The sequence below is a fragment of the Oncorhynchus gorbuscha genome, linkage group LG21, assembly GCF_021184085.1.
Source record: "Oncorhynchus gorbuscha isolate QuinsamMale2020 ecotype Even-year linkage group LG21, OgorEven_v1.0, whole genome shotgun sequence".
NCBI lineage: Eukaryota > Metazoa > Chordata > Actinopteri > Salmoniformes > Salmonidae > Oncorhynchus > Oncorhynchus gorbuscha.
Window position 1 is genome coordinate 56640893 of NC_060193.1, and position 25000 is coordinate 56665892.

Below are 25000 nucleotides of genomic sequence, written 5' to 3' on the forward strand. Positions count from 1 at the left end.
CCCGGTCCCTCAGCCCCCTGGTGGGGTAACCCACTCAGCCCCTGTATGGCCACCACTGCAGTCAATACTATGCCCAGTGTGTGTACTGCAGAACATATCAAATTGGAATTGTCACATGCTTCGTAAACAACAGGTGTAGACTAACAGTACAATGTTTACTTACCAACAATGCAGTACACATTTTTTTATAAATGCAACACAAGGAATAAATACACAATGTGTAACAATAACATGGATATATACACAGGGTACCAGTACCGACTCGATGTGCAGGGGTACGAGGTAATAACATGGCTATATACACATGGTATCAGTGCCGAGGTGAAGTGCAGGGGTACGATGTAATTGAGGTAGATATGTACATATAGGCAGGGGTACAAGGTAATAACATGGCTATATACACAGGGTATCAGTGCCGAGGTGAAGTGCAGGGGTACGATGTAATTGAGGTAGATATGTACATATAGGCAGGGGTACGATGTAATTGAGGTAGATATGTACATATAGGCAGGGGTACGATGTAATTGAGGTAGATATGTACATATAGGCAGGGGTACGATGTAATTGAGGTAGATATGTACATATAGGTAGGGGTACGAGGTTATTGAGGTAGATATGTACATATAGGCAGGGGTACGATGTAATTGAGGTAGATATGTACATATAGGCAGGGGTACGATGTAATTGAGGTAGATATGTACATATAGGTAGGGGTACGAGGTTATTGAGGTAGATATGTACATATAGGCAGGGGTACGATGTAATTGAGGTAGATATGTACATATAGGCAGGGGTACGATGTAATTGAGGTAGATATGGACATATAGGCAGGGGTACGATGTAATTGAGGTAGATATGTACATATAGGCAGGGGTACGATGTAATTGAGGTAGATATGGACATATAGGCAGGGGTAAAGAGATCTTGCCTCCCATCATACTGAGCTTCATCCATGAGAAACAGCTTTTTACTGGGGCTAGTGGCTACAACAGGATACTAGGGACTGAATGCACCTTCCTGAACGCTCAATGCCAAAGTTAACCTCTAAAGTACAACCAGAAGGAATGAGAATCATCTCTAATTGTGTCTCCATTCCTTCTATCTATTTAACTATTCATTTATTCCCCTCCTCTTTCTCGCTCCCTTCGTTTCGGTACACCTCCTCTCTGATGGTGATGGTCGGGGACGTGTTGGTGCATCCTAGCATGCGAAAAAAACGCCACGACTTTCCCGTGATGCTTTGCTTCTGGGGCGACATCGCCACCTTCCATGCGAGAAACCGCGACAGGAAATGCCCATTTAGCTGTCGATAGAATGCCGGAGTGCCGTGGGGTTCAGTCCATTGGCCCGACCACAGAGTCCCACAGAGTACCCCCCTTGTTCCTCGGTAATGGACCGACCGAGAACCACCACGGCCCAATGGGACCAGTCCACCGTGCCTGCCACCCCAGTCCCCAAAACACTGTGGTTAACAAAGTAAGGACATACACGCACTCAGACACACTCCACCGAGTCCCCTTCCCAGTGTGGTTAACGAAGTAACCATGCAAAGTGTGTGTGAAAGAACCCCTCCCATCCTTCGCTACTGCACTCATCCATTTGTTCTATCCATCGAGTGACTCGACTGGTCATTTATTTAACAGTTCGTTGACGCTTCGCTCCGAGTGTGTCGTGGTGTGGAGGGAAAGAGAGGCCTTGGTTCCATTTACTAAACCAGCTCTTCTTCTTCATTTAGCAATGGGCCTTCATCCTCCTGGGGTACTGTTAGGACCGGAGGGGTGGGAGGTGAGGGTGGATCTTTTCAGCTGATTGGGGGGGGGGGGGTCCCCTCCGTGTCTTTCTGTCTGCCTTCCTCCATCACTGTCTCTGTCATAAGGGATTTTGGCCGTGTGAGTCATTACTTGATTTTGATTTTGTGGCTGACTGATGACTGATGTATTGACCAGTGTCCTCTCTCTCCTCTGTATCTTGCTGGGGGGGAAAAGGCCAGCCTGACCCCTATTAAAATGTCCAGCTAACCCCCCTCATCCACCCAACCTACCCCCATTCAACATCCTTGTTTGGGTCACCCAGATAATAACAGCCCCTAATGTGAGTTGTGTTATTAGCCAATCACTCAACCTATTTGTCCTCTCTGTCTCATAATAATATTACCAGATTTTACAGACATAGTTCTATCCACGAGAGATTAGGGGCAACACTACCACTTCACAGCCCTACCAATTGGCAACCCTACCACTTGGCAACCCTACCGGTGAGGGTTGTGAGAATGGACCTGCCATGCTGCCATAGATATGAGACCCTCTGACTCAGCGTCCATCTCAATAGTATAGACATGAGTCCCTCTGACTCTGCATCCATCTCAATAGTATAGATATGAGTCCCTCTCTGTCCCTCTGACTCTGGATCCATCTCAATAGTATAGATATGAGTCCCTCTGACTCTGCATCCATCTCAATAGTATAGATATGAGTCCCTCTGACTCTGCATCCATCTCAATAGTATAGATATGAGTCTCAATAGTATAGATATGAGTCCCTCTGACTCTGCATCCATCTCAATAGTATAGATATGAGTCCCTCTGACTCTGCATCCATCTCAATAGTATAGATATGAGTCCCTCTGACTCTGCATCCATCTCAATAGTATAGACATGAGTCCCTCTGACTCTGGATCCATCTCAATAGTATAGATATGAGTCCAATAGTATAGATATGAGTCCCTCTGACTCTGCATCCATCTCAATAGTATAGATATGAGTCCCTCTGACTCTGCATCCATCTCAATAGTATAGACATGAGTCCCTCTGACTCTGGATCCATCTCAATAGTATAGATATGAGTCCCTCTGACTCTGCATCCATCTCAATAGTATAGATATGAGTCCCTCTGACTCTGCATCCATCTCAATAGTATAGATATGAGTCTCAATATTATAGATATGAGTCCCTCTGAATCTGCATCCATCTCAATAGTATAGATATGAGTCCCTCTGACTCTGGATCCATCTCAATAGCTCAAAGTAGCTTCTTCTCTTTGTCTCCTTTCCCTTTGTCTGCTCCGACCTTAAATACCTGTACAAGAGTTAACGTGTTGCTTTCACATTGCCAATGTTTTCAGATTAGTGGAGATTAAGGATGGGAGTCCATTTTGGACTATCGAGGGACAGCCACCCGTCCCCATTTCTCTGACTCTGTCTGTTGACAAGCCTGTGACTCATTTCTAAAGAGACCATCTGTTAGTTCCAACCACTAGGACCCAGTCCCAGCCACCAGGACCCAGTCCCAACCACCAGGACCCAGTCCCAACCACCAGGATCCAGTCCCAACCACCAGGACCCAGTCCCAACCACCAGGACCCAGTCCCAACCACCAGGACCCAGTCCCAGCCACCAGGACCCAGTCCCAACCACCAGGACCCAGTCCCAACCACCAGGATCCAGTCCAAACCACTAGGACCCAGTCCCAACCACCAGGACCCAGTCCCAACCACCAGGACCCAGTCCCAACCACCAGGACCCAGTCCCAACCACCAGGACCCAGTCCCAACCACAGCAGACGTAGTCCCAACCACCAGGACCCAGTCCCAGCCACCAGGACCCAGTCCCAACCACCAGGACCCAGTCCCAACCACAGCAGACGGTCCCAACCACCAGGATCCAGTCCCAACCACCAGGACCCAGTCCCAACCACCAGGACCCAGTCCCAACCACCAGGACCCAGTCCCAACCACAGCATACCCAGTCCCAACCACCAGGACCCAGTCCCAGCCACCAGGACCCAGTCCCAACCACCAGGACCCAGTTCCAACCACAGCAGACGGTCCCAACCACAGCATACCCAGTCCCAACCACCAGGACCCAGTCCCAACCACCAGGACCCAGTCCCAACCACAGCAGACGCAGTCCCAACCACCAGGACCCAGTCCCAACCACCAGGACCCAGTCCCAACCACAGCATACCCAGTCCCAACCACCAGGACCCAGTCCCAGCCACCAGGACCCAGTCCCAACCACCAGGACCCAGTCCCAACCACCAGGACCCAGTCCCAACCACAGCATACCCAGTCCCAACCACCAGGACCCAGTCCCAACCACCAGGAACCAGTCCCAACCACCAGGACCCAGTCCCAACCACCAGGACCCAGTCCCAACCACAGCAGACCCAGTCCCAACCACCAGGACCCAGTCCCAACCACCAGGACCCAGTCTCAACCACCAGGACCCAGTCCCAACCACCAGGACCCAGTCCCAACCACAGCAGACGCAGTCCCAACCACCAGGACCCAGTCCCAACCACCAGGACCCAGTCCCAACCACAGCATACCCAGTCCCAACCACCAGGACCCAGTCCCAGCCACCAGGACCCAGTCCCAACCACCAGGACCCAGTCCCAACCACCAGGACCCAGTCCCAACCACAGCATACCCAGTCCCAACCACCAGGACCCAGTCCCAACCACCAGGACCCAGTCCCAACCACCAGGACCCAGTCCCAACCACCAGGACCCAGTCCCAACCACAGCAGACCCAGTCCCAACCACCAGGACCCAGTCCCAACCACAGCAGACCCAGTCCCAACCACCAGGACCCAGTCCCAACCACCAGGACCCGGTCCCAACCACCAGGACCCAGTCCCAACCACCAGGACCCAGTCCCAACCACCAGGACCCAGTCCCAACCACCAGGACCCAGTTCCAACCACCAGGACCCAGTCCCATCCACAGCAGTCCCAGTCCCAACCACCAGGACCCAGTCCCAACCACAGCAGACGCAGTCCCAACCACCAGGACCCAGTCCCAAACACAGCAGACCCAGTCCCAACCACCAGGACCCAGTCCCAACCACAGCAGACCCAGTCCCAACCACCAGGACCCAGATTAGGCTGCAGGCTTACCTCAGACACTCACGCTGATCACTGACCAACTATCAGTTGGCTAATGATGGACATGTTGTTTGAGTCAGTTTGAGTTTTTCTGTTGAGTCAGAGGGGCAACCTAATGTAAATCACTTCCAGGACTGTACAGTGGCTGCTTCTCCTCACTTCTGGACTCGTGCTCCTGGTTCTCGTTTCCTCTGGGATCTCCTCCTCCAATCCCTCTCTCATCCCCCTCTTCCTGCCCCGAGGCCAAGGCTCATCCCTCCATCAGGACACCATGCACCTTTACTGCCCATCCATCCATCCTTTTATCCATCCATCCTCTCCTCTTTCTATTGATCCTTCTATGCGTCCATACCAATGGATGGTAGATGAAAACCTTCCATAGTTTACAGATCAATATATCACATTTTATTCAGGAAGCACTTTAAAAAAAATAACAGTAACCCGGGCCGAAATCACAAAAGAGGAAGCAGACCGTATACTTATTTCAAATGTGCTGAAATAAAGACATGGAAATAAACACACAACACGTGGTCCCAGTCTCTTCTGTTGATCACATGGAATAGTGTCCTTTTTCACAGGTGATTAAACTAGTCAGTGTGTGTGTGTGTGTGTGTGTGTGTGTGTGTGTGTGTGTGTGTGTGTGTGTGTGTGTGTGTGTGTGTGTGTGTGTGTGTGTGTGTGTGTGTGTGTGTGTGTGTGTGTGTGTGTGTGTGTGTGTGTGTGTGTGTGTGTGTGTGTGTGTGTGTGTGTGTGTGTGTGTGTGTGTGTTTTCCTGCATCACTGCACCTGCTCATCCATTCAAACTGCACTAAACGCTGCCTGAGGCAGATCCCATAGCTCTCTCTCTCTCCCCTCTCCCGTCCCCCTCCCTCTCTCCTTCCATCCCTCTCTCCTTCCATCCCTCCCTCCTAACCAGGTGCTGGACCACTCTCTCCTTCCATCCCTCCCTCCTTCCATCCCTCTCTCCTTCCATCCCTCTCTCCCCTCTCCTTTCTCCCTCCCTCCTTCCATCCTTCCCTCCTTCCATCCCTCTCTCCCTGCTCACTGCTCTATACAGCAAGACAGAGGTGCTGAGATATAAGTTGTAGGTGAAAAGTGAAGTGTGGACAGCTGAACTGTGCATAGGATGAATACTATGACTGGAATAGGTGTCAACATTACAAGGGTACAAACGGGTGTCACAGTAACGTTTAGACAGATACATCACTTCAAACCGTTGAGCGCTATGTGACCCTCTCTCCTCTCCTCTCCTCTCTCTCTCCCTCTCCTCTCCTCTCTCTCTCTCTCATATTCTCTTCTCATAGCTTGTGTCAGAAAATCAATCAGTAGTTCCACAGGAGGAGTGCCTCATAGAGCTGCTAGTTTTCTCTCATCTGAGAGCACGCTGAATTATTCAACACACACACACAAGCTTTCCCTTCTTAAGACTGGCAGGTTTCAGACACAGACCAACTCAATGCACTGAGTCATATCTTCAGTCAGAAATGGCCAAATCAAACAGCACTTGGATTGAGGGATGAATTCATTGTAGTATTCTGATTTAGTTGTGATTGACAGATTAGCCTGATTATCTTGTCATGAAACTAGTTCTGGTGTTAGCCATGTTAGCATTACTGGGTCTATTGGGCCCTGGGGGATTCAGAGATGGGCAGGGGAGTACAGGAAAGGGACCATGGGAAAAACTGCTCCTTTGAAATGCTGTGTGTTTGTGTTGCATGTGTGTGTGTCACTGGTTAAGAGTTTAGTTTCCTTAGTTGCAATGTAAATACAGCTGGACTGAGTGTGTGTGGGCTGTTTGTCCCATTCCTGGAGAGTGTGTGTGTGTGTGTGTGTGTGTGTGTGTGTGTGTGTGTGTGTGTGTGTGTGTGTGTGTGTGTGTGTGTGTGTGTGTGTGTGTGTGTGTGTGTGTGTGTGTGTGTGTGTGTGTGTGTGTGTGTGTGTGTGTGTGTGTGTGCGTGCGTGCGTGCGTGCGTGCGTGCGTGCGTGCGCTTGCGTGTGTGCGTGAGGGCGTGCTTGCGTGCGTGTGTGTGTGTGTGCTTGCGTGCGTGCGTGCGTGCGTGCGTGTGTGTGTGTGCATGCGTGCGGCTATGTGAAGGTGTGTGTCTGTTAACCAGGTGCTGGACCACTCTGTTCTGTCACTTGGCAGTGCTGCTAACTGATATGTCAGAAAATCAATTAATTACTTTTAAGTAGCAGTTAACTGCATCCAAACAATACAGCCCATGAATTATAGAGGAGGTGTGAGAGTGCGTACGTGCGTACGTGCAAGCCTCACATTTTTTCCCCTCTATTTTAACTTGAGAGTCACTATCACTGCGTTCACCATATTTGATTACAGAAACATTCAATTCCAACTGCTGTAAATCTTCTACATTAAACTTACAACAATCTGCTAACACTTTCAGTGAGTGAGTGATGAGTGACTGAGTGACTGAGTGATGAGCTCTTTGAAGCTCTATGAGACTCCTCCCCAGGCTGTATCTCTCCATCGATCCCATGTTCAGGGAGGTGGTGGAGGTGGTGAGGAGGGGCGAGTGTGTGGGTATTGATCCTCAGTGTGGCCCTGGTGCTGGCCTCAGGGTGGCCCCGACTCTAGAGACAGCAGGGGACAGACTGCCCCTGGCACAGAGAGAGAGACTGAGAGAATGAGAGAGAGACAGAAAGGACATGAACACAGCAGTCCCATAAGAGAGAGAGAGAGAGCGAGAGACTGTCAGAATGAGAGAGAGACAGAAAGGACACGAACACAGCAGTCCCCTAAGAGAGAGAGAGAGAGAGAGAGAGAGAGAGAGAGAGCGAGAGACTGTCAGAATGAGAGAGAGACAGAAAGGACACGAACACAGCAGTCCCCTAAGAGAGAGAGAGAGAGAGAGAGAGAGAGAGAGCGAGAGACTGTCAGAATGAGAGAGAGACAGAAAGGACATGAACACAGCAGTCCCCTAAGAGAGAGAGAGAGAGCGAGAGACTGTCAGAATGAGAGAGAGACAGAAAGGACACGAACACAGCAGTCCCCTAAGAGAGAGAGAGAGAGCGAGAGACTGCCAGAATGAGAGAGAGACAGAAAGGACACGAACACAGCAGTCCCCTAAGAGAGAGAGAGAGAGAGAGCGAGAGACTGTCAGAATGAGAGAGAGACAGAAAGGACACGAACACAGCAGTCCCCTAAGAGAGAGAGCGAGAGACTGTCAGAATGAGAGAGAGACAGAAAGGACACGAACACAGCAGTCCCCTAAGAGAGAGAGAGAGAGCGAGAGACTGTCAGAAAGAGAGAGAGACAGAAAGGACACGAACACAGCAGTCCCCTAAGAGAGAGAGAGAGAGAGAGAGAGAGAGAGAGAGAGAGAGAGAGAGAGAGAGAGAGAGAGAGAGAGAGAGAGAGAGAGAGAGAGAGAGAGAGAGAGACTGTCAGAATGAGAGAGAGACAGAAAGGACACGAACACAGCAGTCCCCTAAGAGAGAGAGAGAGATATAAACAAGTATAAAGAAAAAGACGATTAGAGGGACAGTTCAATCCACGTCCCCAAAGTGAAACTCTGACCTGCAGAGATTGGCAGAGTGGAAGAGGAGGTTCCAACCAACTAATACAGTGTGTGGACAGAGGCGACACATCCTGTCAAGCTTGTCCCTAGTAGTGCCTTTACTAGACCATCATGACCTGCTGTGGGGTACCAGATCCCTGCAACACACACACACATTTGGTGTCCTGTGGTACTGCCACTGGTGTACCCAGAGTTCCATTGGGCCCAGGTCTGTGGGATAGTGACTATGAGTGGTGGATTCGGGGTGTGTGTGGAGGACGACCCAGAAACCTCAGTGGCCATGCACCAACCTCAGCCAGACCAGAGGACAGATCCGTGTCACGCTAGGTGGTTTCCAGGAAGCCAGAGACCAGCCATAGTGGTCATGTCACCTCAGGAGCTGTCACAGGCAAATCAAACTGTCTCTGTCGTTCCAATCTGGTTTACAGATCTTCCAGTGTAAGGACCGTGTGGTTCCCAAACTCAGGCGTGAACCACTGAGAAAATAGTCCGTCTTCATGTGATCCACAAACTCGATGACAATTACTTAAAACACAATCCCCTGCTCTTTGCCTTTATTTTCACCATTTGTCAGAACTTTAGAAAAAGAAGCGAGAGGGAGAGAGGTGAGAAAAAGACATGGAGGGGGGAGCGATGGAGAGAGGAAAGGAGAGAGAGAAAAATCATTTGAGTCACTAAATGAAATTAGCAGGTCTGAGTTGCCTGAGGGCAGAGTGATGCCGAGTCCCCCGGGGCTACGCTTAGTGAGGGAATATATTAAGCATGAGTGGATGCCATCCGTTTTCCCCTCCTTTCTCTCCTTCTTTCTCTCGTTTTCAGTTTTTCACTAATATCTTGGGCGAGGGGGGAGGTGGGTAGAGTGGCGGGTGGGTGGGTATAAAAGGATGAGGGTGAGAGTGAGGGGGATCTAGCTTTCCATATCCCTGTGCTGGGTCTTAAAAACCCACCCCACCGTTCGCTCCGCAAGTACCCAGAGACGAAGCATGAATCCTGGGCCCTTCTCCAACTCCGGTCCCCTGTCCTGGGCCATGTACCTGATGAGGAAAGGCCGAACTGGCAATGGGCTCTTTGGTAATCTATCCTGCTTTTATTACTACACCTGCGTCTTCATCTACCCCTTCCTCTTCATCGTTATCATCAACATCATCACTGTCGGCCTCTCAACCACTGTCGTCTTCGTCTACCCCTTCCTCTTCATCGTTATCATCAACATCATCACTGTCTGCCTCTCAACCACTGTCGTCTTCGTCTACCCCTTCCTCTTCATCGTTATCATCAACATCATCACTGTCTGCCTCTCAACCACTGTCGTCTTCGTCTACCCCTTCCTCTTCATCGTTATCATCAACATCATCACTGTCTGCCTCTCAACCACTGTCGTCTTCGTCTACCCCTTCCTCTTCATCGTTATCATCAACATCATCACTGTCTGCCTCTCAACCACTGTCGTCTTTGTCTTTGTTTGTCAAATTGAAAGACATTTGCCCTGAATCTTCCTCATAACTCATCTTTACCTGCTGCAATTTCTTCATGGTCTTCATCATCATCCCCACCACCATCATAATCATCACCAGCTTCCTCTCACCCTTTTAAATCTTATTTTGTTTACTTTTCTCTCACCTCTCATTCTTTCTCCAGTCTGTTTTCCAATGTTGTCCTGAATGGGTTTAAGTAAAAAGAGTGAAACATTTGATTGATACAACATACAACAGTTTGTGTTTCTGTGTGCTGCGGCTGTATTTTGGTTTGGGTGGTTCACCTTACTTGATGTTAACGGATGCTCAAAAAACAATGAATGAATGAACGTCTTATTTTACATCGAAAAAATGTTTAGGCTATATTACTCTATAGGCCTATAGGTTCATGGGCAGGCTAGATCCGTTGTTTTATGCTGATGGCTTGTCATTTAAACCAATCATCTCTCCAGAATTGATTCTTTCCCAATGCAATGGAAGCGGCCTCCAGTTAATCGCGCGAACATGCTGCAGCGTGTAGCCTCGCGACGCATATCGATAGATTTGATAGCCGACTACATACATTATTGATCAAGCAGTTTGCGCCTATCCGATTACCGCTGCTCAGAGGTGAACGGGACGAGAGGAAATCCAAGCCTCTCGCTCTCTCTCTTGTTGAACTCTCCCTGCCTGTCCCCTCAAAGTAGCAGTTCTTCCTTTAGGCAACAGTAAAGTCGGTTCATTTGTGAGGAAATATTTCCTTACATTATATTGAAATCTCGATTTATTTTAATGATTGAATATTTTAGGCCGTGATTGTAGGGCTATAGGTTTTTTTTATTTCAATTTTTTAGGCAACCAACATTTTTACGGCTACGGCTTTCAAAAAACATTTTTCTTTAGCATGTGAAAAAACGAAATTGTATTTGTTTTAATTAGAATCGAATCTATTTAATTTGATGTGTCATATAGGAGTAAATAGGCTATATGCTTTGTTTTATTGTTTATAACAATGATCTAATTATTAGCACATCTCCAAGGGGGCATTTTAACTGAGCTTTGTGTTTTATTAATGAAATCCTAAATGTATATACGACGATATTAGAATAGGCTATAATAAATAAAATCTCCAATTATAGATTTAGAGTTAGGGTTAGGTAACCTAGTGGTTAGAGCGTTAGGTCAGTAACCGAAGGGTTGCCGGATTGAATCCCCGAGCTGACAAGGTAAAAAATCTGTCGTTCTGCCCCTGAACAAAGCAGTAAATAAGAATTGTAAACAATAATTTGTTCTTAACTGACTTGCCTAGTTAAACTTTTTTTTAAATGTAAAGATGAGTTGTGTCCATCTCTCAGAACGGATATATTTCAACACAAACAATTGCGACAAAATGCGTTTCCAGTGAAATGCTCAAACAGCGGCTGGCCCGGGCCTTGCGGTCACGACACACACCTGCACAGAGATATAACTAGGCTACGTGAGTCATTGGATGTGGTTATAACGGACTTATTTGATTGCCTGAATTATAATGCTTTATTCAAAGGGACATGATTGACTTTGGAGCATTATGTGGTTTTATTGTAATTATTATTATCATTATTCAGCCATGGCACAAGTGGCTGGCCTTTTTTTAGGCGATTTAGCTTCTGCTTCTTTTATCCGGCACCATTGAATCACATTTCCAGTAAGCTGTTTGGATGTGTCAGTGAAGTTGATACTTTTAAACATGAATAATCACTCAACATTCTGCTCGCAGCCCCATGCGCACAAGAGCATGGGAAATAAGCCTAACTGAATTAAATTCTTCTGTAGGCCTATGTCAACACTTCCTAAGTAATGGAACATTGATTAATCAGAGGGAATCCACATAAATATGTTTTATCCGTTATTCTAATAAAAACATTTTTTTTCCTTGAGAATGTGTCCATTGCAAAAAATACGCACCATTATCCATTATTTCGTTACGGCCTAAATGAATCAATCCAACATCAAGAAGATGTTAGGACAGGAACAATCAAGTTCCGATTCTTTGCACCGTGTTTCCTGTATATAGAGCAAAAAGGCCAGTCACTTTCTATCACGGACACTGTAGTCGGACCGGCCAGGCGGATGCGTAAGCCGTTACATTTTTTATCATCACCCCTGTGGCTATACGTTCTTAAAACACGGGGAGAGAGGAGAGAAACTGACAGTTCTCTAAAACTCCCCGACAAGGCTGTCAGACTGACCTCTCTTTGTCAAATCAAACTGAAAAACTCATCAGACGAATATTTTCTACTGAGCTCTGCGTATACAGGTGGACTAGACTCTTCATAGTCATCATGGCAAAGACACATAGCCTGTGGCGATGAATATTGAACTGGTCAATCGAAATTAGCTAAACATAGGAGATAATGAGAGAACATAATCATAATTTTGGATTTCAGAATAATTTTGTTTTCTGCTTTGATCTGAATTTGAAAGTAGCCTACAATGTGGGGTTAAATCATTTCCATAATGGAACATATTTACACCATTCAAAAATATTCACATATATAAGATCGTCTGTTTTTATTTACATCGTCACGCAATATAAAAGTATTCTCTACAGAGAGGCCTGCGAGTATGTTACAGCTTTCCATTTGCCAGGAGGTGATTTAGATCGTATGCCGCCACCTATTGTTGATATTTGGTGCAGCCACGACGCCCACACTGCGCACTGACACCACAAGGCCTGGGAGGTGCTTTATGCGGTCGTGGAAAAAGTGTTCAATGTCATACTTCAGTAAAAGTCAAGATACCATAAAGAAAATGACCGTCACCCAGTAAAAGTCAAGATACCTTAAAGAAAATGACCGTCACCCAGTAAAAGTCTAAAAGTATTTGGGTTTAAATGTACTTAAGTACTCAATTGTCATAGGCCTATTTGAGTAAAAGTTAAAGAAATGCGTCAAATTCCTTATAATATGCAAATCAGAAGGCACAGCGTTCTTGTTTTTATATTTACGGACAGACAGGGGTACGTACACACGCAGTATGTGTTTAGTGAGTCAGCCAGATCAGAGGCAGTAGGGATGACAATGAGTTATATTGATAGGTGCGTGGATTTGACCAATACTGTACTTTTGGGGGTCAGGGAATACATATGGGAGTAAAAAGTACATATTTTCTTTAGGAATGTAGTGGAGTAAAAGTAAAAGTTGTCAAAAATATAAACAGTAAAGTAAAACATACCCCCCAAATTAGGCTACATAAGTAGTACTTTAAAGTATTTTTACTTAACTACGGTACTTTACACCGCCATCTTTATGTGGCAACGTTGTTGCACAGCGGTGGAAAACAAAAGGTAACTTTCATGCTTACGTGTAGATAACTGTTTATTTGAAGTCTTGTTGTTGAGGATGAGAGCCTACATTCTGACACCGTGAAAGCTACATTCTAAGCACGCGCATTTACGCTCTGTCACACTATCATGAAATACATCCCATGTGCAATGGTTACTTTATTCAGTATGTCTGTGTTGTGCATGGATTGTGGAACCTACTATAACGTCAACCTCTAAACCCACATCACATTGGACACTAGCCACAGTGCTATAGAGGGGGTATAGGCCTATATGAAATGGAACATCGTCCGAAAAATGCGTCACTGTGGCCTCCATATAATCTATTCGCAGATGTGATGCTGCCTGGGTTATATGGTTAGAGCGGTGACGTGGTGGCTATTGCTGATATCATATTCCCCGAATAAATCAGCGCATGACCAATATGTCCACTGGAACAGTACACGCGCCCTGGAATTCAGCAGAATGGCTGTCTTTGTATAAATGTCCCCCTCATCCACAGATGAGTCATTTGAGCTTCTCTCTTTACTTTTCCTGTTATAGGCACATAGGCACATAGGCTATGTCTTATTGGCTAACGTATTGCATGGATATTTACTCATCTTATTTTGTTATGGTGTATGCAGACTATGTTTTGACACCGTCACGAGAAATCATCCGGGAAATATCAGGCATTAGGTAGGCTAAAGTGTATTTCCAACTAAATATGTGTGTTTGGTCTAATTGTGATTTGGGCATTTTTTTTGTGAACAATCATTTTAATCCACCTTTCAATATATTTTATTGTATTTTTTGTTTTTGTATTGGTATCCAACATCCAATTGCACGCTGTTGACTTTTATGTTAAAACCACAATACTAGAGCGCGACCGCTGTGTCCGTCTCTCATCCTGCATCGTGCACCGCAGCCCCAAAGTGGAATTCCATTGACTGGCCCGAGCCTTCCTTAGAACCCACAATTCTTTATCCCTGGACGGACGCAGCTCTGATTGGTTAAACCCTTCCGGACTCTCCGTAGTTGCTCGATTCCATTGGTTGAGATCTGTCTCTATGCAAATCCAACCCTGGAGGGACGCATTCCAGCACTGCGGACTGACTGCCAGTAAAACCCTGCCTCCCACTGTCGGGACGTTCATTCATACGCAGAAACTCAACTCTATACACAACCGGAGCATTCAACAAGGGTTTGTCGAAATATAAGGCTGTTTGCAGTGACACATCCTAGCCTATTCCTCGTTGACATTCCAGACCCTATTTATAAAAGCGAAATTGAAGTATTAAAGTTTTTTCCGTCTCCCATGTTGGCACGCACAGAGACGAGAAGATCCCTATTGCAGATTGTGGAGCCATAGAACATCCATCAAAGTTGACCTTTTGTGGCGAGTAACTCACAAGTTATTGAAGAACAACAGAAGAGGAAAATAACAGAAAACAAGAACCCAACTGGACTTTCTTATTCGCTGCTCGCTTGCTCAGTTGAATGCGCCCTGAGACCTCCTTGAATGACGGTCGGGTTTTATTTAGTATCTGCTCGGTGGATGCCTCGTCAGTTTATGTGTCCATAACACGGATCATGGAATGAGGACTTTGTGTAATTTGTTAACCGAAGGTCTTTTACTCCATTACAACGCAGAGACCCAGTTTTATTCGTGCCCACGCAGGTACCTTCAGACTGTCGTCTGGTTTCCACTGTTGACCCACGTGCCCTGGGAGAGTTCGTCTAACGACAACGGCTTTACATTTTGAGGAAAATATCAGAAGAAACATAGAGCTATATATTCCACAGAGAGTCAGTTTAACTGGATCCTACTGCGGTACACAAATGGTCTTCCTTTGGGACTCCAAATACGGTACATTAACTTATTTTCACATTTTACGCACGTTTGAATATGTGTTGGTATCTATACCCATCTTGTCCTGTCTAACTTATCAACACCATACTGTGGCAGAACCTGTGTATTATTATCAACCAAGATTTCAACTTCCCTCTGAACTGTGGTTTAGTGCTTTGTGCATGCTAGGTTCCAAATGTAGCCTGTAGCCTAATCGCTGTGAGAGAAAAAAAAAACCCGTTGGCGTCCTGCCAATTATTACGTTTATTTCCTCTTCAAATTCTGGTTTCGGTGTGTTTCTTGGCTGTGTGAATGCGCGCGGGTATAAATGTAAGCACACATGTCAACACACACACGCGCGCACACACTTGAGGTTAGGCTACATTAATCAGTTGTCACTAGATACCACATCCACAAAGTCAGAAACCCCGCCTATTTATATAATTCAAGCTAAATTTAACCCTGAATTTAACCACACTGATAACTTATTCCTAACCCTAAATTAAGACCAAAAATATAATTCGAGTTTTCATTAAGTTTTACGATAGGCCTACAGCCAATTTCAACTTTGTGACTATGGTAACTAGTGGAAACCACATAAAAACACATGCAAAGCACATTACTTCCCCTCTCATCAACGGTTTATAAATAAATCCTTCCATCCACAGCACGTGGTTTTCTGTTAGTATTGGATGGTTAGATGAGAGCAACACGGAGTTGGAGTTCAGTCAAGTTCTGTGTTACACTACTCCAAGTTCTGTTGAAAGAGCGAGAGGCAGCAGCGGTTTTTAAACCCCCGGTCGTTCCAAACCGCCAACATGTGGCATCGATTGTGGTTGGCTAGGCTGAGTGGCAGACAGACCGACCGACAGCGCGCGCCGGGCCCTGTCAGACACAGCATCGCTGGCTGTTTTTTAACGGTTTGGTTTCACGTGTCTCCGGCTCTCCAGGGTTGGGTTCCGCTGTTGTAATTTCACTGCGCTCTATTCTGAGAACTTGTATAATTCTGTGCTCTGAAGGCCAACTTGAAACTACATGCACATTGAGAAAATAGAATAGAAAATACTGATGATGTGCACAGTTCAAAATGTGAATAGCCTAAATGAGTTTTTATTTACTTGCACACATAGGCCTGCGTTGTGTCTGTCTGTGTCCTCACTCACTTATTTATCTACATCTCCATCTTTCTCCAGACCCAGCACCTGGTCGGCGCTTCTCCCCCCCTTCCACCACCCTGTTGTCAGGTAAGATGAGTGAGGGTCTGCCCCTGGGTGCCCAGGAGAGCAGTAGCGCCGCCCTGGTGGGAAAGCTGCGTATTGCAGACCGAGGCATGGTGGAGGTGCTGTCAGAACACCCAGGAGAACTGGTGAGGACAGACAGCCCCAACTTCATCTGTTCTGTCCTACCCACACACTGGAGGTGCAACAAGACGCTGCCCATCGCATTCAAGGTGAGTGAGGGAGTGTGTGTGTGTGTGTGTGTGTGTGTGTGTGTGTGTGTGTGTGTGTGTGTGTGTGTGTGTGTGTGTGTGTGTGTGTGTGTGTGTGTGTGTGTGTGTAGTGCTATATTTGTTGTTTTATTTTGAATCATTTCTGGAGGCTGTAGAGGAACGTTTTCCTGCGCAAATTTAGTCTAATGGCAATGTCTCTCATAAATGTCTATGTATGTGTGTGTCAAATACAATATATATATTGTCATATGCACTGAATACAACAGGTATTACAACCTTACCTTGAAATGCTTACTTACCATCCCCTAACCAACAATACAGAGTTTTTAAAAAGTAAGTAAGAAAAATTTGCTAAATAAACTAATGGAAAAATAGTAACACAAATAAAATAACAACAACGAGGCTATATTTAATTTAATCTTTATTTAACCAGGCAAGTCAGTTAAGAACAAATTCTTATTTTCAATGACGGCCTAGTGGGTTAACTGCCTGTTCAGGGGCAGAACGGCAGATTTGTACTTTGTCGGCTCAGGGGTTTGAACTTGCAACCTTCCGGTTACTAGTCCAGCGCTCTAACCACTAGGCTACCCTGCCGCCACATATACAAAGGGTACCAGTACCGAGTCATTGTGCAGGGATACAGCTTAGTCCAGGTAATTCAGGTATTATGTACATGTAGGTGACGGGGTAAAGTGACTATGACTTGATAATAAACAGAGAGTAGCAGCAGTGTGTGTGTGAAGTGTGAAGGAATGTGTGTGTGTTTGTGGGTGTGTATGTGTTGAAGTGTCAGTGTAGTATGTATGAGTGTGTGGTTATTGTCCAATGAGTGTACATCGAGCTTGTGCCAAATTTTTGTTGTTGAATAAAATAAGGTGGTCAATGCAAATAGTCTGGGTGGTTATTTGATGAACTGTTCAGCAGTCTTGAGGGTAGAAGATGTTAATGAGCCTTTTGGTCCCAGACTTGGCGCTCCGGTACCACTTGCCGTGTGTGTGAGATGGTGCTTGATAACTGGCCATGAGCAGTACCCAATCTCCCAACCTCATAACTAGCTACCAATAAGCCATTGAAGGGTATCAATCAAGTTAGAGTAGCTTGTCTAACTATCTTAGTTGGCATGCCAGCTGGCAAGGTTGATAGACTTAGAAAAGCAAGCAATTACTGAATTAGACTCACATTCCTTTCGATGTTTTACCCAGATTTGAGCAGAGATTCAGAGAGGCATATTTAGTTTCAGGAGGATACAGACTTAAGCTCAAGATGTGAGGTTTTTTTGTGACATAGAATTAAGCGTAATGATTATGGCTCTAGATTGCCAGAAAAATCTGTTTCAGGTGTTTGAAAAATGCTAAATTCTCCAATTTACAGACGGACCCCCCCCCCCACCCCCCACCCCTCACATATTTTGTGCCCCCTCAGATTATTGGGGTGCATGGTCACAGAATAAACTTTTAATTGGAGAAAAATATTATTATAGCCATAGCCTACTTCCTTTACAGTTTTTAACTTTGTAATGCAGTTCTCAGAATTGGAATGATGCACGTCAATGTCTCCAGTTGTTTCATTAGGCTGATGTCGTTCTGGGCATCCATAATGGGAATTATATCCTCCAAGTAAAGTACTTTTAAGCACTTTAGGACAAAAGCGTTTGTGAAAAAAGCCATAGAAATATACTGTGAAATCAGATTGAGGGAGTTGTATACATTATGTACATTATAAACAAAGTCATAGGCGGATGTTGTTGCCATTAAGTGTGTGTTTGTGTCTGGATGTTGTTGACCGTCTGCTTGAAGAGCTCTATAATCGTTTCCTCATTATTGTTTGTTCTGCAGGGCCGTTTTCACGCTCCATCGAACCTCTCTCTCATGTCTGACTTCCGTAGCTCCCCAACAGTCCTCGAGAATGTAAACTATACTGGGACTGCCGAACACCCGTATTTTACATCTCTGCCGTGTGTGTGGGTGAAGGGGGGTTGTGTGTGTGTGTGGGTGAAGGGGGGTTGTGTGTGTGTGTGGGTGTGTGGGTGAAGGGGGTTGTGTGTGTGTGGGTGAAGAGGGGTTGTGTGTGTGTGGGTGAAGAGGGGTTGTGTGTGTGTGTGGGTGAAGGGGGTTGTGTGTGTGTGAAGGGGGTTGTGTGTGTGTGTGTGTGGGTGAAGGGGGTTGTGTGTGTGTGTGGGTGAAGGGGGTTGTGTGTGTGTGGGTGAAGAGGGGTTGTGTGGGTGTGTGGGTGAAGGGGGTTGTGTGTGTGTGTGGGTGAAGGGGGGTTGTGTGTGTGAAGGGGGGTTGTGTGTGTGCGTGGGTGAAGGAGGGTTGTGTGTCTGTGAAGGGGGGTTGTGTGTGTGTGTGGGTGAAGAGGGGTTGTGTGTGTGTGTGTGGACTAAAGATGTAGTTTCTCAGTTGAAAAACAGAGCAGAGCCGTAGAACCCATGTGTCATGCTGGTGATAGAGGACCCAAAAGCGACTTAACAGAAACAGAGTTTATTCAAGTCCAAACAGGGAATAACAGAAATCCTCTAGTCTGTAGAGGGGAATAACAAGAGAAGCGGCCACAGACTGCAGGTCGCTTCGGGTAGGCGCAGGCCGTAGTTGACAGAGACACCTGCTCACACGCAGCATCTGATGAAGGCAAAAAACACGACAGGACAGGGCGAAACACAATCACAGCACGGTGAATACTAAACAAGGAACCGACGGGACAGGAACGGAACACAAAGGAATAAATAGGGACTCTAATCAGGGGAAAGGATCGGGAACAGGTGTGGGAAGACTAAATGATGATTAGGGGAATAGGAACAGCTGGGAGCAGGAACGGAACGATAGAGAGAAGAGAGAGCGAGAGAGTGAGAGGGGGAGGGGGAGAGAGAGGGATAGAAAGAGGGAAAGAACCCAATAAGACCAGCAGAGGGAAACGAACAGAATGGGGAGCACAGGGACAAGACATGATAATAAATGACAAACATGACAGTACCCCCCCACTCACCGAGCGCCTCCTGGCGCACTCGAGGAGGAATCCTGGCGGCAACGGAGGAAATCATCGATGAGTGAACGGTCCAGCACGTCCCGAGACGGAACCCAACTCCTCTCCTCAGGACCGTAACCCTCCCAATCCACTAAGTATTGGTGACCCCGTCCCCGAGAACGCATGTCCATGATCTTATGTACCTTGTAAATAGGTGCGCTCTCGACAAGGACGGGAGGGGGAGGGAAGACGAACGGGGGTGCGAAGAAAGGGCTTAACACAGGAGACATGGAAGACAGGATGGACGCGACGAAGATGTCGCGGAAGAAGCAGTCGCACAGCGACAGGATTGACGACCTGGGAGACACGGAACGGACCAATGAACCGCGGAGTCAACTTACGAGAAGCTGTCGTAAGAGGAAGGTTGCGAGTGGAAAGCCACACTCTCTGGCCGCAACAATACCTTGGACTCTTAATCCTGCGTTTATTGGCGGCTCTCACAGTCTTCCCCGCAGACAAAGGCAGACCGGTAGTGAAGCCTAAGGCGATGTGAGACCATGGTCGAGAAGGAATGGGGAGCGGTCTGAGACGACCGGCAGGAGGAGAGTTACCCGACTTAGTCTGCGCGCAGTCCGAACAAGCAGCCACGAAACGGCGCGTGTCACGCTCCTGAGTCGGCCACCAAAAGCGCTGGCGAATAGACGCAAGAGTGCCTCGAACACCGGGATGACCAGCTAACTTGGCAGAGTGAGCCCACTGAAGAACAGCCAGACGAGTGGAAACAGGAACGAAAAGGAGGTTACTAGGACAAGCGCGGCGACGCAGTGTGCGTGAGTGCTTGCTTAACCTGTCTTTCAATTCCCCAGACTGTTAACCCGACAACACGCCCATAAGGAAGAATCCCCTCGGGATCAGTAGAAGCCACAGAAGAACTAAACAGACGGGATAAGGCATCAGGCTTGGTGTTCTTGCTACCCGGACGGTAAGAAATCACAAACTCGAAACGAGCGAAAAACAACGCCCAACGAGCTTGACGGGCATTAAGTCGTTTGGCAGAACGGATGTACTCAAGGTTCTTATGGTCTGTCCAAACGACAAAAGGAACGGTCGCCCCCTCCAACCACTGTCGCCATTCGCCTAGGGCTAAGCGGATGGCGAGCAGTTCACGGTTACCCACATCATAGTTGCGCTCAGATGGCGACAGGCGATGAGAAAAATAAGCGCAAGGATGAACCTTATCGTCAGACTGGAAGCGCTGGGATAGAATGGCTCCCACGCCTACCTCTGAAGCGTCAACCTCGACAATGAATTGTCTAGTGACGTCAGGAGTAACGAGGATAGGAGCGGACGTAAAACGTTCTTTTAGAAGATCAAAAGCTCCCTGGGCGGAACCGGACCACTTAAAACACGTCTTGACAGAAGTAAGAGCTGTGAGAGGAGCAGCAACTTGACCGAAATTACGAATGAAACGCCGATAGAAATTAGCGAAACCTAAAAGCGCTGCAACTCGACACGTGACCTTGGAACGGGCCAATCACTGACAGCTTGGACCTTAGCGGAAACCATCTGAATGCCTTCAGCGGAAATAACGGAACCGAGAAAAGTAACGGAGGAGACATGAAAAGAGCACTTCTCAGCCTTTACGTAGAGACAATTCTCTAAAAGGCGCTGTAGAACACGTCGAACGTGCTGAACATGAATCTCGAGTGACGGAGAAAAAATCAGGATATCGTCAAGATAGACAAAAACAAAGATGTTCAGCATGTCTCTCAGAACATCATTAACTAATGCCTGAAAAACAGCTGGCGCATTGGCGAGACCGAACGGCAGAACCCGGTACTCAAAATGCCCTAACGGAGTGTTAAACGCCGTTTTCCACTCGTCCCCCTCTCTGATGCGCACGAGATGGTAAGCGTTACGAAGGTCCAACTTAGTAAAGCACCTGGCTCCCTGCAGAATCTCGAAGGCTGATGACATAAGGGGAAGCGGATAACGATTCTTAACCGTTATGTCATTCAGCCCTCGATAATCCACGCAGGGGCGCAGAGTACCGTCCTTCTTCTTAACAAAAAGAACCCCGCCCCGGCCGGAGAAGAAGAAGGCACTATGGTACCGGCGTCAAGAGACACAGACAAATAATCCTCGAGAGCCTTACGTTCGGGAGCCGACAGAGAGTATAGTCTACCTCGAGGAGGAGTGGTCCCCGGAAGGAGATCAATACTACAATCATACGACCGGTGAGGAGGAAGGGAGTTGGCTCGGGACCGACTGAAGACCGTGCGCAGATCATGATATTCCTCCGGCACTCCTGTCAAATCGCCAGGTTCCTCCTGAGAAGTAGGGACAGAAGAAACGGGAGGGATGGCAGACATTAAACACTTCACATGACAAGAAACGTTCCAGGATAGGATAGAATTACTAGACCAATTAATAGAAGGATTATGACATACTAGCCAGGGATGACCCAAAACAACAGGTGTAAACGGTGAACGGAAAATCAAAAAAGAAATAGTCTCACTGTGGTTACCAGATACTGTGAGAGTTAAAGGTAGTGTCTCAAATTTGATACTGGGAAGATGACTACCATCTAAGGCAAACATGGGCGTAGGCTTGTCTAACGGTCTGAAAGGAATGTTATGTTTCCGAACCCATGCTTCGTCCATGAAACAACCCTCAGCCCCAGAGTCAATCAAGGCACTGCATGTAGCACCCGAACCGGTCCAGCGTAGATGGACCGACATAGTAGTACAAGATCTAGATGAAGAGACCTGAGTAGTAGCGCTCACCAGTAGCCCTCCGCTTACTGATGGGCTCTGGCCTCTTACTGGACATGAATTAACAAAATGTCCAGCAACTCCGCAATAGAGGCACAGGCGGTTGGTGATCCTCCGTTCCCTCTCCTTAGTCGAGATGCGAATCCCTCCCAGCTGCATGGGCTCAGTCTCAAAGCCAGAGGAGGGAGATGGTTGCGATGCGGAGCAGGGAAACACCGTTGATGCGAGCTCTCTTCCACGAGCCCGGTGACGAAGATCTACCCGTCGTTCTATGCGGATGGCGAGAGCAATCAAAGAGTCCACATCTGAAGGAACCTCCCGGGAGAGAATCTCATCCTTAACCACTGCGTGGAGTCCCTCCAGAAAACGAGCGAGCAGCGCCGGCTCGTTCCACTCACTAGAGGCAGCAAGAGTGCGAAACTCAATAGAATAATCCGTTATGGACCGTTCACCTTGGCATAAGGAAGCCAGGGCCCTAGAAGCCTCCCTACCAAAAACTGAACGGTCAAAAACCCGAATCATCTCCTCTTTAAAGTTCTGGAACTTGTTAGAGCAATCAGCCCTTGCCTCCCAGATAGCTGTGCCCCATTCTCGAGCCCGGCCAGTAAGGAGTGAAATGACGTAAGCAACCCGAGCTCTCTCTCTAGAGTATGTGTTGGGTTGGAGAGAGAACACAATCTCACACTGCGTGAGAAAGGAGCGGCACTCAGTGGGCTGCCCGGAGTAGCAAGGTGGGTTATTAACCCTAGGTTCTGGAGGCTCGGCAGGCCAGGAAGTAACAGGTGGCACGAGACGTAGACTCTGGAACTGTCCAGAGAGGTCGGAAACCTGAGCGGCCAGGTTCTCCACGGCATGGCGAGCAGCAGACAATTCCTGCTCGTGTCTGCCGAGCATGGCTCCTTGGATCTTGACGGCAGTGTAACGAGCGTCTGAAGTCGCTGGGTCCATTCCTTGGTCGGTTCCTTCTGACATGCTGGTGATAGAGGACCCAAAAGCGACTTAACAGAAACAGAGTTTATTCAAGTCCAAACAGGGAATAACAGAAATCCTCTAGTCTGTAGAGGGGAATAACAAGAGAAGCGGCCACAGACTGCAGGTCGCTTCGGGTAGGCGCAGGCCGTAGTTGACAGAGACACCTGCTCACACGCAGCATCTGATGAAGGCAAAAAACACGACAGGACAGGGCGAAACACAATCACAGCACGGTGAATACTAAACAAGGAACCGACGGGACAGGAACGGAACACAAAGGAATAAATAGGGACTCTAATCAGGGGAAAGGATCGGGAACAGGTGTGGGAAGACTAAATGATGATTAGGGGAATAGGAACAGCTGGGAGCAGGAACGGAACGATAGAGAGAAGAGAGAGCGAGAGAGTGAGAGGGGGAGGGGGAGAGAGAGGGATAGAAAGAGGGAAAGAACCCAATAAGACCAGCAGAGGGAAACGAACAGAATGGGGAGCACAGGGACAAGACATGATAATAAATGACAAACATGACACCATGCCCGGTATCTCCTCTGTACATTTGCACGCTGATTGGTGGCCATGATTACAGTTAATATGAAAATGACTCTCCCTGGGTCTATTTGCTTTGGGTGTGGAGCTATTCAGTCTGTAGTCTGGGTGGCTTTCTGGGGCACAAAAACACCCAGACTGCCCTCTCATTTAGTAGACTAAATAGATTCAGAATGAATAATTAATTCATTATGAAGTACTAGAATGAATCATTTTTCAATATTATTTATAAAAGTATAAACATAGTTGAATACACTCGGAATAGAGTGTTGCAATATAACTAAAGATGCTCCTCTTTTACCAAATACATATATCTACCCAGGGGCGCAACATGGTTTTAGAAGTGGGGGGGGACATAATGGTTATTTTAATTTTTTAATTTTTTATTATCCAGTCGAAGAAACTCTCCAAACAGCCTACCAGACCACTCGGAGGCGTCCTAAAACACACTGTTGCCCCGTTTTGTATCTCAATCCAATGATAAAAGGGGGGCAAAACTGCATGTCCCCCCGTCCCCAGTATAGGTTGCGCCCCTGATGTTTTGTGTAAAGTGTTCAATGTAAAGTACGTGTGTAATTATGTTTATGTATTGTCTTTTTTTTGTAATGTGCAAGACAAGCAATAAAGTTTCCATCTATCTGACTGTGTCTCTGTCTCTCCTCCTATTGCCGTAGGTGGTTGCCCTTGGTGATATCCCTGACGGTACCTTGGTCACGGTGATGGCGGGGAACGATGAGAACTACTCAGCAGAGCTCCGCAATGCCACGGCCGCCCTCAAGAACCAGGTGGCTCGCTTCAACGACCTGCGCTTTGTAGGCCGCAGCGGACGAGGTACACACACACACACACACATATAGATATACTGATATAGCTCTCTCTCTCTCTGTCCCTAACGGACGGTGAACCGCAGTTACTCCAAATCAGGTGCAGGCAAATGTCCTGCCTTATCTATTTAAAACACAGGCCTCTCTGTACATAAGCTACTGTTACTGTACACACACACACACACACACACACACACACACACACACACACACACACACACACACACACACACACACACACACACACACACACACACACACACACACACACACACACACACACACACACACACACACACACACACTTCTGACTATGACATAAACTATTCTAAACACACACACACACACTCCTCCTTCTCCTCTTTTCTTCTGGGAAACACACACACAAACAGCCATCTAGTCTGACTTAAAACACACACACACCCACAGGACCTAGAATGCAGCTCA

The 25000-nt window shown here is 47.2% G+C and overlaps 1 protein-coding gene across 4 annotated transcripts in view; it reads left to right on the forward strand.

The window, feature by feature from the left end:
- LOC124008497 (runt-related transcription factor 1-like) overlaps positions 1-25000 on the forward strand; it is a 62440-nt gene that overhangs the window by 23052 nt on the left and 14388 nt on the right. The window contains exons 1-3 of one of the 4 annotated variants that reach the window (XM_046319812.1): positions 14303-15045; positions 16221-16477; positions 24404-24560. In XM_046319812.1, the coding sequence (XP_046175768.1) occupies positions 15018-15045; positions 16221-16477; positions 24404-24560 (442 nt within the window). In that variant the 5' untranslated portion in view covers positions 14303-15017. The other 3 variants (XM_046319813.1, XM_046319814.1, XM_046319811.1) reach the window with 3 other exon arrangements.